Source organism: Berghia stephanieae, chromosome 2, assembly GCF_034508935.2.
Source record: "Berghia stephanieae isolate SIO BIC M18660-M18661 chromosome 2, UCSD_Bste_1.3, whole genome shotgun sequence".
Taxonomy (NCBI): Eukaryota; Metazoa; Mollusca; class Gastropoda; order Nudibranchia; family Aeolidiidae; genus Berghia; species Berghia stephanieae.
This window is the reverse complement of record NC_088361.1, coordinates 22,860,607-22,876,625: the sequence shown is the minus strand read 5'-3', so window position 1 is coordinate 22,876,625 and position 16,019 is coordinate 22,860,607. Positions and strand designations below refer to the sequence as shown.

Here is a 16,019-nt window from a genome sequence, read left to right as displayed (position 1 = left end):
ACGTCGACTTCATTCTTTCAATAGTCTGATGTCACGTCGCCCAGCAACGAGCAGTTTGGTTCTAAACAAAGATAATCGGTACTTTTTGTTCTTCATGCTGGCTAGAACTTTTTCACATGTCATGTGATCAGAATGTATAAAAGTCAAAAGATGATCAGATTTATAATGCTTTTCTCCTCTGGATACACTTTTATGCTCGTCGGAGAAGTATATATTTCATAAGGACGTCCGCCATTGTTCCGATAGTTTAGAACCAGCTGCTAAGTTACTATGCGTCATTACGAGGGAAGTGACGTCACGACTGTTGAAGCCTATTATTATGGGCTTGTTTTAACATTGTTGTTATGGACAATATATAATTGTTATGTTGGTTTGAGAGTATTTCCATTACAACAATGAGGCCATAACAATTTGGGTTAACAGACCTGCGAATAAGTACACGTCGCTTAGAGAGGAATGCATCAAATTGATATTATACATTAATGTATAGAATAAAACGTAACGTAATTACTGACTTGGGTAGAAAATAACAATTAGTAAAAGTAATAAAAAATCCCTTGTCATATTTCGTATGACGTCAAATTGCATAAAAAGGTCATAGTTCATGTTCAAAGCTGGATAGAAAACATAATAAATTATTATTATGTACATTTAATACAATAACGCGGCAATATAAGTCGATATATTTAAGTATGAATGATATAAGTACGCATGAATTATGAATTGGCACTGATTTTTTAACACATAGATAGCTGAGTATTAGAAAGAGAATTATAGGATGGGCATAATATATTATATTGAGAGATAGGAACGGTTGCTGTGTTAGAGCTCGAACAGAATGGACGCCGAACCGACGGGGGTATCGCTTTTCAGGCTTCTTTTTGATGACGGCAAATTTTATTTACTAATGCCAATGTGAGGCCGTAACCATCGTAAAGTTATAGCCTGACACTGACCAAAAAATGACGTCAAAAGGCCAGAAAACAAATCGTGAGTTGTATTCAATAGTTCAACCAATGAAATAACTTGTTTCCATGAGCACTACTAACGACAACTCACTAGGCAGTGCAAAAACCAAATAATGACGTCAAACTGCCAGTCCTTTTGTATTTCAGTATCAGGCTATAACATAACGATGGCTACGGTGTCAGGCCATAACTTTACGAAGGCCACGGTTCTAGTGTCAAGCTATATTATGTTAACGATAGCTACGGTGAGGCAGGCGAGCCTGAGCGTGGCCTTCACTATCTCATGGCCTGACCGTCGCCATCGTTAACTTTTAGCCTGACATTGACCAAAAATGACGTCAAAAGACACGTCTTTGGCCACAAAAGAAAATTCGTGAGTTGTATTCAATAGTTCAACCAATGAAATAACTTGTTTCCTTGAGCACTACTAAAGACATTTCACTAGGCGGTGCAAAAACCTTAAAATGACGTCAAAATATGGGTCTTAGTCTTTATGGGTTTTAGTGTCAGGCTATAAGTTAACGATGGCTACGACCAGATTAAGGTCGTCGGGGAATTGTCTCACTAGCGTTTTATTTTTATCTATAACGTACTGACACATTAATTTATGTGTAATATTGAGCGTTTATAGTCTGATTAATAGAATTTAGTGAGAACTATTCATAAAAATGGCTTGCTAAAAACAATAACAAAGAGCTGAGTGACGCCAATTTCGTTTCCATAAGTGAGTAAAGTTCAACTGGGTGATTTGACGACTGAAAGTCACTTCCGCTCCGTTTGTGTCAGTCGGCGCGAAAACGAATCATCCAAAATCAGCGAGTAAAAAACCAGCAAAGCGACTCCAGTCTGTTTGAGCCCTGGTTTGGTGGCCTGACTGAGACAGGATCAATCGACTGGGATATTCTACTCATTTCTACAATGAAAACGTTGCTGCTTGAAGCTGGAAGAAATAAAAATAACAATAGGAAATTGAATGGAAGCTTTCATTGAATAACCCATAGGGGTAGTGTGACTCAGCGGTACGGTCTTTGCTTCGTATACGAAAAGTACCAAGTTCGAATCCACGATGCATTATATGGCCTTGAGCAAGTCACCTCACCCTGCTCAGTTTGCGGCGCTGCACTGCGGCTGACGCCTGGGTTATTCCAGTCTTCCATTGAAATAGACCCTAAAGACAAATTAATTTCCCCTATGGGATGATTAAAAGGGGATTGTTTTATGATGTAGACGTTTCGGGGTTTTCCCTTTATCAGCAAAATACGATGAATGAAAAACTAAAGACGAAATCGTCGTAGAGAAACACCAGGGCAGCTTAGCACAACACAGTTAGGCTTATCCTGTCTAGGCCGTGCCCAAAATAATTGTAAACAAATGATACTTTGTTTGGGTCAGCTAAATTTCAATGTTTTTGTTCTTGTTTTGTTGTTTTACAGATAACTCTTTGAATGTATCTTTGTATTTGAACAATGAATATGATGGTCATCATCAATTTTGACCATACTAGCAAGATCGAACTTGACTTCCGCCTTGAAAAAAAGCACAGACATTTGATTTGCCTGTTTCTTTGTCACAAATTTCTTGACTTCCGTCTCGGAAGACAACAAAATTAAACTCATGTCATGATGTTGTTACCAAACGATGCACGACTTCCGTTCTGACTGATTTAGAAGGCGTTATACAATGGGATTCTTTAAGTAATCCTAACCCAGCTTCTCATTCTCTTCTTCCTATTCAGCTCACTCCTCCTCCTCCTCATTTTCCTGCTCGTCTTCCTCATTTAATCACCTCATAGCCAATCGGTATCTTTCTTCGTTTCGAAACAACTTGTGGAATTCCGAGGATGAACTTGAGCACAGAAAAACAAAACGCCATCCCAATATAAATGAGAGAGATGGCCTTTGACCTTCCAACAGAAATATTGACTACACAGACATATGTAGGGTCAATCTTACGGATATTTGACATTCGAGCGTTGAAGCGCTTTGAGCACGTTTAGTAGATATTGCGCTATATAAAGCTCAACTCTTTTTAAAAAGCCTCATCCAGGGTCGGTCATCAGGCTAACGTATCTCCCCTTTCTCAGTTTGACAGAGACGCTTTCAAAATTACGACGCGTGTACATGACATTATTACCGATGTCAAGTTGGACGAATCTTTCTCTTTGTACGTCTTGCCAAGAAACTCACGCTTCTTCAATATAATATTTCTCTTTTCTATTTCTCCTTTTCCGACCATAACTTGGCTTCCAGACTTCTACAAATAGTCATTGTCCTTCCATCTCCCACCTGAACACACCGTATTTGTCGTCAATTGGCAACGGTCATCATGGCTAGCTATCGATATTAGAATATTGGACTAAGTTCTCCTTCTGCTATGAAACAGCACATACTGACGGTGAGCAGGGTTTGTCTTTCTCCGATGCCATGTTGGCCTTTCGTCGTATGCTTTCTGGAACAGGTTAACAAGAAGAAGAAAAAAAGAGAATATTTATTATGATAAGCATGTATAGAATGCTCCATGAAAAGGCTCATGTGAGGTAATTTCCTCTATGTGGATGTGACTTTTGGAAAATCAATGGAGAAAGAGACTTTTAAAAAAACTTTTTAAAAAAATTACCTTTACCATTACCTTTTTACCGTTACATTTTTCATGATATTGATACGATATTACATACTGCTGCTATTGATATCAGTGTGGTATATACGTTTTATATAATATGTAAATTTTGTATACTATCTATTTGTAACGTGCACGCGAATTTCGGCGGTATCTCGTACACAAATAGAGCAATAAAATATTTGATATAAAAAAGGCAGACTGATGAGCATCACTCAAAATAGTAAAAGATAGCATTATTTATCTTATCTTATCATACTAAAGTCTTAATATAAGAATACTCCTTTAAATGCCTTATACAATAGTTTATAATTACAGAATCTCATATAGCTTGCATTGTATCATTCACAGATAGTTTTACACAACTTTAAATGTAAAGAAAAATGTATCAATACGGCAATGTAAAATCGACAAATACTATCTTATAATACTGGTAATTGAAAATTGGTCATGATCGAATGAATCACTAATGTATAAAGTTCACAGTACAATGAAATATTAATGACAAAAATAATCACGAAAGCAACAACTATAATAATCATACATAATTAGACTATCACTTTTATTACAAACAAATATTACCTGCTAAATGTCTTTTCTCGATGCCCACCAAGGCCTCAAAAAGGAGCTTGAGTACATTTTCATCTTTCCTGACCCCGTGTAACCAAATCAGCAGTAATCTATAACCGTGGTCTTTGTAACTCATTGTGCCTGCCGATAAAACAAATCACATCATTTCAAATTCACGGGCAACAATATTTTACAAAATAATAAATGAAAAGCCAAATTTTGCAGGTTTGACATATCTTTTGACCCAAAATGAGGCTAACAGCATACGGTGAAAGACCTTTTAAATTTGCAGGGCCTCAAATTTGGAACAGCCTGCCTGAGGAGATTAGCTATGTAATCGCAATTTATTATTATATTATTATATTATTATTATTATTATTATTATTATATTATTATTATTATTATTATTATTATTATTTATTATTATTATTATTATTATTACTATTATTATTACTGTTATTATTATTATTATTATTATTATTATTATTATATTATTATTATTATTATTATTATTATTATCATTATTACTATTATTATTACTATTATTATTATTATTATTATTATTATTATTATTATTATTATTATTATTATTATTATTATTATTATTATATTATTATTATTACTATTATTACTATTATTATTTTTATTCTTCTTCTTCTTCTTCTTCTTCTTCTTCTTCTTCTTCTTCTTCTTCTTCTTATCATCATCATCATCATCATCATCATCATCATCATCATCATCATCATCATCATCATCATCATCATCATCATCATCATCATCATTATTATTATTATTATTATTATTATTATTATTATTATTATTATTATTGTTATTATTATTATTATTATTATTATTATTTATTATTATTATTATTATTATTATTATTATTACTATTATTTTTATCATTATTATTATTATTATTATTATTATTATTATTATTATTATTAGTCGAACATTGAAAAATAAATATTTTAAACTCAATTTAGCCAGAAGACTTTAACTTTATAAACCGATAGAATAAAGATGACCCTAACATATCAAAATGTCAAACACCAAAGACTTCTTGCAAGTTGAAGGTCATCTTAATCTTTCGACGGGTAACACTAAATAGGGCTCGGGCAAAACTTGGGAGAACAGCTGGAAGCATGAAAAAGTGGGTGCTGGCTGAGACTAGCTTGTGTACATGTGGATGCCCAGAGCAGACGATGGAGAACGCCAGGGCGGGCCCAGATACACTGACCATGACCTAAGAGTCTGCTTCCCAGATGCTGTGGAGTGGGTTCGGTGTTGGAGAGAGAAGCTATGATGATGATGATGATCTTTCGATTTATGAAATAAAAGTTTTCTGTTCAAAATGAATCACTGGTGTTTTGGCTGTTTGGCAAAACAATCTACGTAACATACAAGTGGGTCATTTTATCAACCCAAAACTTTGCCCGTACCTAAAAATTGGAAGGTCCTGGGCCCGGTCCCGCTCCGGGTGGTGCATAGTTGGGTCCTTGGAAAAGGCCTATAACTATAACTCACATTAGGCCTGTCCGTTAACAGAGTTGTCTCTGTCCGAAGCAATTGTAATATTACAGGCGTCATGTATCGTCCTACATTTAAATGTTGCTGTTGGCTATGGACCCATTGGGATGCGCTTTGAGCACGTTTCGTGGATATTGCGCTATTTAAAAGCTCAATTTTTTAAAAGGACAATGAATGTTATTTTCTAACCCAGACCTGCCTATGATTACGAAAAAGTCGTAGAAATATTAAATTTTGGTTCCAATTTCAGAACTTCTCGAGCGTCATTAATTGAAAATGAAAGTTGATGCCAAACTACACAATTTTAAGGAGTTTGAAGAGTTATTTAATCCTTGTGAGAAAAAAAAATTGATTTTTAAAGTTGACTAGAGCAACTTCAGGTCGGATAAAAATTACGGATTTTTAAATTTTAAAGTTGGCAGGTTGCATAAATTGCCAATTTATAGAGTTGGCCGTCACAATTCCGATCACTTTCAGGCATCTGGTTTGCCCTGACATATTCACAAGTTAACGATTACTTTCAGGCATCTGGTTTGCCCTGACATATTCACAAGTTAACGATTACTTTCAGGCATCTGGTTTGCCCTGACATATTCACAAGTTAACGATTACTTTCAGGCATCTGGTTTGACCTGACATATTCACAAGTTAACGATTACTTTCAGGCATCTGGTTTGACCTGACATATTCACAAGTTAACGATTACTTTCCCAACACAACGATCAACAAACGACGAGGAGGAAAACGAAGTTCTGTCCTCAGAGTCTTAGAACGGATCTTCGTTTTCTTCCTCGTCGTTCGTCGATCGTTGTAGGATGGGGACTTACTCGTTAACTTACTAATACCAAGTTGAGACGACGGGTCCCATTTATTCAGTCGGAAAGCTTACCTGTGTATTCCTGTTCAATTGCTTTGATATGTTCTGGTGTGAAGTGCCAGTAATGTGCTAATTTCTTCCAGTCCGTGGGCTTTAACTGTTTGGTCGCCAGTTTCCACAACACTTCCTTCATGTGGGTGGCGTTGGGGTGGGAGGCGTTCCTGAGGTAAGTGTCTGGGTCAACGTAACCCACGTCGTTGTCATGGTAATCCTTGGTGACGGAAAGGTAAGAGACATGATAGGGTGAATTAATTGTAAATCTTGGAAAGGGGAGATTGTATGGAGAGTTGTAAATGTTGGAAAGGGGAGATTGTATGGAGAGTTGTAAATCTTGGAAAGGGGAGATTGTATGGAGAGTTGTAAATCTTGGAAAGGGGAGATTGTATGGAGAGTTGTAAATCTTGGAAAGGGGAGATTGTATGGAGAGTTGTAAATCTTGGAAAGGGGAGATTGTATGGAGAGTTGTAAATCTTGGAAAGGGGAGATTGTATGGAGAGTTGTAAATCTTGGAAAGGGGAGATAACAGGGTGAATTATTAGCATTCAAATGGGAAGAGAATAAGGCAAGTTGTAAACGTTGGAAAGGAGAGAGTGTAGATATTTATTGTGAGTTGTAAATCTTGGAATGGGAAGATAATAGAGCTAACTTTAATTCTTAGGAAAGGGGAGAGTGTAAGGTAAGTTGTTAACGTTGGAAAGGGGAGAGTGTAAGGTAAGTTGTTAACGTTGGGAAATCGGGGAGGATAGGGTGAGTTGTAAATATTGGGAAGGGGAGAGAATAATGTGAGTTGAACACAATAAACTGATTCTTTAAGAAATGGCTACAAACCCCTCAGTAGCAGCTATTTTTTTTTCAATTTTGACAACATATCTCGTTTCTATCATCTTTGTGATATTGGGTTATCACATTTTTAAAAAATTGAATGGGCAGCTCTTGGTATAATCTTTATTTTCAAACCAATTTTTGGGTGATTACAAAGAATGTTTTGGTTTAGCTCATGAAAAACAAATTAGCTATTGAAACATATGAATAACTTTTTATACTTGACATATAACGCCACCAAAATACGCGTCAAGAAGATTCGACTTTGTGTTTCATGGAGTTTAAGATGCTCACTGTTATTGCTAAAATTGATGGCGGGTTAGATTAAAATCGAACCTCACCTATTGAGGGTCAAAGTTTTATTTAACTCACTCAATCCTAGAGATTTTTGCTACTTTTCAAAATTGGAGAAAAATGTATTAAAATGAGCATGTACACAGATATTTATATCGACTACCATCATTAACATGTAAAAACTAAAAACATTAGCTTTGATACTACTACTACTACTACTACTACTACTACTACTACTACTACTACTACTACTACTACTACTACTACTACTACTACTACTACTACTACTACTACTACTACTACTACTACCACTACTACGCCTATAATTTGTCTCATAAAAATGTAACAAATAGGCATGGGCTAAAAAGCAACCCGGGTAAACTACGTACTGATATTGTCGGTGTTTGGGTTGAGTGAGTTAACTTACCCTGGCAATAGCGTAATATCTTTCAGCTTTAATCAGCATGTCGACCACTGATACGTAATTTCCTCGTGCTGCCAGTTGAAGAGCGCTCTTACCAGACTGGAGAGAAAAAGGAACAGTGAAATATACAATTTCAAATGGAATACGAACCTAGCTGCTTGAATTCACTGCCACATTATGTCATTCGTCTGCAGTATTTCATTTATCCTTTTTTGTTGATAAAAGTAAAACCCGAAACGTCCATTTTATCTGTTTTCGTATATTAAATTGAAGCTTACATTCATTTTGACATTGTTATTTATTTCTTCGAGCTTCGAGAAACATTTGCATTACCCAGTATTCTTCTGAAAAAAACATGTATTTAAAATTTTGGCCAAATATGTAACTCGCCCTTCAAATATCGATCGATTTAAACGACCATCACATTGGTAAATTATCTCAAACCTGAGACCTCACAAGGTCTTTCTAAAGTCCAAAGTTTGAGAGTTTTTCCAAGGTGAGGGTCAGCTAAATCGATCGATATTTGAAGGACGAGTTTTCTAGTCGAATGTTTTAATACGAGTTTTACCCCCGCGTACATCGGTTAACTGGTAAATGGTATCCAAGTTGTCTCGTGTATTTTGTTTTAAAAAACTTATTGAGGTTCTCTGCAGAATTCAGACTTCAAATAGGATTCAATAGTCTGTCACGACCGCCCAGCAACGAGCAGCTTGGTTCTAAACAAATAAAATCGGTAATTTTTAGTCTTCATGCCATGTGATCAGAATGTATGAAAGTCAAAATATGATCATATACATATGTTTTTCTCCTCTGGATACACTTTTTGCTCGTCGGAGAAGTACTTCATAAGGGCGTCCGCCATTGTTAAGATAGTTTAGAACCAGTTACTAAGTTACTATGCGTCATTACGAGGGAAGTGACGTCACGACTGTTGAAGACTATTCATTTGTCAGGACCTCATAAAAATAAGGTGTTAGATTGACATGTTTTAAAGGGTTATAACCGCGCTTGCGACAAATTTAGGTCATTTGAACGCCAGTATAAAGGGAAAAAAATTGGATAATCAAAACATTCTATTTGTATTTAATGTCAAAATCACTCAAATAAAAAGTCAGACAAATGGGAATAGTTCAAACACGGAACAGATGATTATTCTTAGAGTTCATCACCAGTGTGCTTAGTTTGAGATCACATAAAAGTTTCATCCCGTCACTAGCCCAGGATCCGATTAAGAGGAACACACTCAAACGTTTACAAAGTATGATATCTAAAAAAAAATTACATTTCATAACAAAGAGATGATTTTCATGAAATAAAATAGATCATCTCCAAAATCTAATACTAATTCATTTGACTGTTTCCATCTCAGTTAAGGACTCCGGCCAGGACCAGGACAAACTAAAGAATCTCACTCTGAGACAGAGATAGAAAGCAACTCGGAAAACAGATATAAGGGGATAGAATACACACATTAAACCTAATGGATATCGATACCGAAAAGTCATCAATATCGATTTGAAGGCTGTGTTTATTGGTATTGATAGTTGTAAATTGGAAGTGACTTGATGTAATACATACTACCTTCTCCCTGGCCTCTAGACTGGCCCCTCCGGCTAGTAATATTTGGACAACCTCTAGATGACCACTCTCGACAGCGATGTGTAGGGGGGTCTGTAATCTCTGGCAAAAGAAATAAAGGAGAGAAAATAATACAGGGTATTCAAGTCAGTAATTTGACGTCCCAATTTCCAACGCTAAATTTTTACTACATTTAGTGAAGTGTGGGGCACGTCCATGGTCGTAATGTTAAACGACGTCCGAACACCTTTCATCCATTTTGGATAACAGAAATATTACTCGATATCTCGATAAAATATGACGAAATAATTTGTCAAAAATCTCAAAGTTGAAGTTTAGGGTTTGAGAGTTTTTAACAAGCCAGGGTTATCGCAATCTGTCAATATAAAATATTACGGAGTTTCCATCCGTCCGTAAGTACATATTTTTATAAAGTGACAAGACGTACTTCATTGTTTTTGCAAATCAGGTAGGCGCGAAATAAGCACAATGAAACTGACGAATAGGCCGTTGTTTACATTTTCTACCGTATTTTTATATGTAATAAATTCAAGGTTATTTTCCTCCCATAAACCGCATTGTTATTACGCCTAATGGAAGAACAGAGCTAGCCTAAAATTAAATGTTTTCTAGCTAAAATAAAATGTGTAAGCGTGAGTGAGTAGAGATAGTGTGGAATCATCTTTTGTACGAGTTCGTTCCATTCATTCGTTTTTTTCTTTCTATTTGGACTACGAGTTCATAATAATGTGAGTATGAGACTTCTATATAAGTATTTGTAGAATAGTACACGATTAGGAAATCTAAAGGGGACTTGCACTGTTATATGGAATATTTGTTCCAAATAGCCCTACTGGATGAATAATGTATGAATTATGTAGAAATGTGTGCCAAATTATACCCTATGAAAAGTAATATATATATATATATATATATATATATATATATATATATATATATATATATATATATATATATAGAGAGAGAGAGAGAGAGAGAGAGAGAGAGAGAGAGAGAGAGAGAGAGAGAGAGAGAGAGGTCATAGTGGGCCTGGATATGTTGAATATTTCAACAGATAAAGCTGCCGTGTTGTCCCATAGGCTTGATAGAGACCCTAAAACCACAGCTTGGAATTCATGGCTGTCACAACTGCCAAGACCATTTAATATGCAATGAGAGACTCAGTTGAGGGGGGGGGGGGGGTGTAAGTAAATACATCGCTTCTATGAAAATATCGATTTCCAGAATACGCATCCAAAAATAAAAGTTAATGGTGGCCTTTTAGTAAATTGAAGTCCTGCTAATTGTCCTAGGGTAATCTTATCTGAAGTGTTTTAAGACCCCGGCTAAGAAAAACATGGACTAATTTGAGTTCGAAGTGATCGTTTCTATCCGGGTATAAATCATTTGTCAAAAGAAGAAAGCGGTCATAGTATGCTTAAGTGTGGCATTGTGATATAGGGATGAAGTACATGGAATTCTAATGGGATTCAATAGTCTGATGTCACGTCCGCCCAGCAACCAACAATTTAGTTCTAAGAAAAGAAAATCGGTACTTTTTATTCTTCATGCTGGCTAGAACTTTTTCATATGTCATGTGATCAGAATGTATAACAGTCAAAATATGATCAGATTTATAATGTCTTTCTCCCCTGGTTACACTCAAATGCCCGTTGGAGAAATATTTCATAAGGGCGTCCGCTATTGTTCCGATAGTTTAGACCCAGTTACTAGGTTACTATGCGTCATTACGAGGAAAGTGACGTCACGACTGTCGAAGCCGATTAAAATGCTAGAATAGGCCTTTTCACGACAGACATCAAAAGTGTCTCGACGTTCTGACGTAATTAGAAGATCAGTTGGAAAGAAATAAAAAGACAAATAAAGAAGTTTGTCTCATGCTAAACTTGGCGCCGGAACTGTAACTAACTATAAAGACAAAAAAAAAAAAAAAGTAACATATTTTGGTCACACAAAGAGCTATGAAACACGATGTAAAATAATTTCCTGAGGGATGAGTGGAGGGGTAAAGGGCAGAGGTCGACGAAAGGGATATTACTGGCCTGATGATGTGATAAATTGAAATTAGTTTACAATATCTCTGGTATGTGTGTAGTGACAACGTCTACAGACTGTAGACAGTGATCATCGTATTGATTACAAAGACCTGAAAAAATGTGTGTGAAACAGTCCCAGACAAAGCAGAGGAGATAAAAATTACGTACAAGAAAAAATCCCACAAACTATCCCAAAACAAATCAGCCTGCCTGGACTCCGGATCGAACCTCATACCTTGATTACTGGTCAAACGCGCTGCCATTAAACCGCAGAGACCACCCGATTTAATGCCAGTAATCTTCACAGGGGAACAAGGGGATCCGGTGTGAACCATCTCTGCACCATAAAACACAACATTGAACATTGGACACGAGAGGACGTCCAGAGTTGGATGAAAACAAAAACCCAATTTCATTACAGCTTCAATATAAGCCAAGATTGGTAGAGATATTAGGCGTGTTGAAGTTAAATGTGACCGCTCGTCTCATAACGGTATTAAGTCGGGATGATTAAAATGCTGAAAATGGGATTTGTAGCCAGAAATATCAGATTTAAGTTGAGTTACTTATGCTTTAAAGAGGAGAAGGAAAATCATATTTTACCGTGCTAAATACCAACGTTTTATATTTGTGACCAGTTTAACCATATTTTGACTTTTTAGCATCTGATCCATGCCGACATAATACCGTTTTGAGACGTTGGGTCACAAAATGCTTAGAAGAATGAAGGGATGATTGACGGGTGAATTATCGGGATGGACAGTGGGGGGGGGGGGGGGGGGGGGGGGTGACCGGACAACCAGCAGTGATGGACACATTGATAGGGAAGTGAGGATGGGCTGGAATTGCAATGATGTCTTGAATGCTTCAAGTCCCCAGGAGCCGATGGAATTTCCCTGGTTTCCGGTGATGATGTTGTGTAGACGGACAACATCAATATCAATGATTGATTGGTTAATAGGATAGTATGATAGTATGATCTAAGACAAAGTAATCTCCATCAGATTTGAAGAAGAGGCAGATGGGGATTTGGTACCAAACGGACAAAAAACAAAACAAACTAAAAAACAAAAACAAAACAAAACAAAAACAAAAAAACAAACGTGAGCATTAATATAGAGAAATATCCAATACATGTGCTCCAAGCGCTTTAAAAGGGGTCCCTGGCCAACAGCAACATTTAACATTTAGGACGGGACATGACATGACGTCTGTTAGGCGATGTTACAATTTTTTTTCGGACAGAAACAACGCTGTGAACGGCCAGGTAGTCATTTTATAACATCTGAGTACGGTGAGAGAATGTAAGTAAAGAGCCTTCTCCAATGACTCAACTATGGGCCGCTGAGCGAGGCTCGAACCCAGGACCTTCCCCAATCCGAAAGCGAGTGTCACACCACTAGACCACATTATAGCCGCACAAAAACTTACAGAATTTGGAAGATCTGTTCCACATTTGGCATCAACCAGGACCCTGGCCACGTCCTTGTGATTGGCGTTGGCTGCCAGGTGTAGGGCCGTGTTTCCCTGCTGGCTCACAATAGACAAGAATACAATTCAATTATAGTATCTAAAATGACTCACGGAAAGGATGAAAACGGACAAGAACTAATGATAGCAAAGTATACAAAGGTGACTATGATGATTATTATGTTGTTATTATTAGATTGATTCTGCTACAGCTGACTTCATTGGACTCCCACATTTTTCTACCCCACTCCACCCCAAACTCCTGCTAAAAGAGGAGCTGCTGCTGCTGCTACTACTAACTACTACAACTACTAACTACTAACTACTACAACTACTAACTACTAACTACTAACTACTACAATTACTAACTACTAACTACTAACTACTACAACTACTAACTACTAACTACTAACTACTACAACTACTAACTACTAACTACTAACTACTAACTACTAATACTAACTACTACCACTACTAACTACTAACTACTACAACTACTAACTACTAACTACTAACTACTACAATTACTAACTACTAACTACTAACTACTACAACTAACTACTACAACTACTAACTACCAATTACTACAACTACTAACTACTAACTACTAACTAATACTACTAACTACTACAACTACTAACTACTAACTACTAACTACTACAACTACTAACTACTAACTACAAATTACTACCTATTAACTACTAACTACTAACTACTAACTACTAACTACTACAACTACTACAACTACTAACTACTACAACTACTAATACTAACTAATAACTACTACAACTACTAACTACTAACTACTAACTACTACAACTACTAACTACTAACTACTAACTACTACAACTACTAACTACTAACTACTAACTACTACAACTACTAACTACTAACTACTACTACTAACTACTACAACTACTAACTACTAACTACTACTACTAACTACTACAACTACTAACTACTAACTACTACTACTAACTACTACAACTACTAACTACTACCTATTAACTACTACAACTACTACAACTATTAACTACTACAACTACTAACTACTAACTACTAACTACTAACTACTACCACTACCACTACCACTACCACTACCACTACTACTACTACTACTACTACTACTACTACTCTACTACTACTACTCTACTACTACTACTACTACTACTACTACTACTACTACTACTACTCCCACTACTACTACTACTCCCACTACTACTACTACTTCTACTACTTCTACTACTACTACTACTACTACTACTACTACTACTACTACTACTACTACTACTACTACTACTACTAATACTACTATTACTACTACTACTACTACTACTACTACTACTACTACTACCGCTAATACCACCACTGCCACTACCACTAATACTAATAGTACTACTACTACTACTCCTACTACTACTACTACCTGTACTACTACTACTACTTCTACTACTACTACTACTACTACTACTACTACTACTACTACTACTACTACTACCACTACTACTATTACTATTACTACTACTACTAAGACTACTACTACTACTACTACTACTACTACTACTACTACTACTACTACTACTACGAGTAAAATTATGAACAGAATCAAAAACGGTGAAAACTTACAAAATTCTGAGCATTAACATTGCATCCATATTTGACCAGACTTCTACACACTTCCACATGCCCCTCAACCGCCGCCATATGCAAGGGCGTGATCTCTTTCTGTAAATTGATCAAGAGGAAAACACGGAAATGAACTTTGATGCTGGTACAAACTTCGTTACTTAACACTATTTCTTTCAATAAATTGCAGTGGACACTATTGTATAGACCACGATTCTCTATCTTTCAATACTTACTCTTTAAAAAAAAATGAACAGCTTCTCCTACTCCTCACCTCTTCTTCTTCTTCTTCTTCTTCTTCTTCTTCTTCTTCTTCTTCTACTACTACTACTACTACTACTTCTTTAAATAAACCGAGCCACTTAGTTAAAATTGACTATCACTGTGTACATCCAACAATATGTGTAAAAAGACCAAGAATTCTCGTCGCCGGTCTTTTTCCGATCACCTCGATAATGATGATTTCATCACTCCTTTTACCTTCTAAAACTAACGCATCACCGTGCCTGGCCTTCAATTGCCAAGGACGACCACTGGTCATTGTTTAGACGAGACAATACATCAGAATCAATCGCTGACCATTTTGTATTGTAACTCGCTGGTCCAGTAAGCAGACCTGACATGAATATTTCATAAACATTCTGGGCTGGAGACTCAAATGGTCAGACGTCCGTACAACAACAAAACAACACAATTCATTATAGCCAGAAAACATTTACTCATATAGTAAAAAGGACCCCGTCCGACTTGTACTTATTTTCAGGTCTGATAATCCAAATCATTATCGGCCCATTGTCAAAATGGAAATACTCTCAAACCAACATAAAATACTTCCCATTACAACAATGGTAAATCAGGCCCATAACTGCGTTCGATTATCAGACCTGCTAATATGTGCACGTCGACCTTGTCGTTTTGGTCTTAATTCACTCAATCTTAGAGCTTTTTGCTACTTTTCAAAATTGAAAAAATGTATTAAAAATGAGCATGTGCATAGATAGTTTTATTCAATTATCATTAACATGTAAAAACTAAAAAAACATTAGCTTTGATACTACGCCTATAATTTGTATCATAAAAATGTAATAAATAGGAATGGGGTAAAAGTTAACCGGGTAAACTACGGATATAGTCGGTGTTTGGGTTGAGTGAGTTAAATCTGAAACATGAACGAGAAGTACGAATAC

General features: G+C 36.2%; 1 protein-coding gene across 2 annotated transcripts in view; it reads right to left on the bottom strand.

Annotated features, from left to right (window-relative positions):
* Window positions 1–878: 878 nt before the first annotated feature.
* Window positions 879–16,019, bottom strand: part of LOC144964522 (uncharacterized) — a 242,443-nt gene continuing 227,302 nt past the window's right edge. Inside the window, exons 12-18 of one of the 2 annotated variants that reach the window (XM_078898928.1) lie at window positions 14,833–14,931; window positions 13,168–13,266; window positions 9,680–9,781; window positions 8,105–8,200; window positions 6,574–6,772; window positions 4,167–4,295; window positions 879–3,416 (exon numbers count right to left, since the gene is read on the bottom strand). In XM_078898928.1, the coding sequence (XP_078755054.1) occupies window positions 3,340–3,416; window positions 4,167–4,295; window positions 6,574–6,772; window positions 8,105–8,200; window positions 9,680–9,781; window positions 13,168–13,266; window positions 14,833–14,931 (801 nt within the window). In that variant the 3' untranslated portion in view covers window positions 879–3,339. The remainder of the gene's footprint in view (window positions 3,417–4,166; window positions 4,296–6,573; window positions 6,773–8,104; window positions 8,201–9,679; window positions 9,782–13,167; window positions 13,267–14,832; window positions 14,932–16,019) is intronic. The other variant, XM_078898929.1, reaches the window with a different exon arrangement.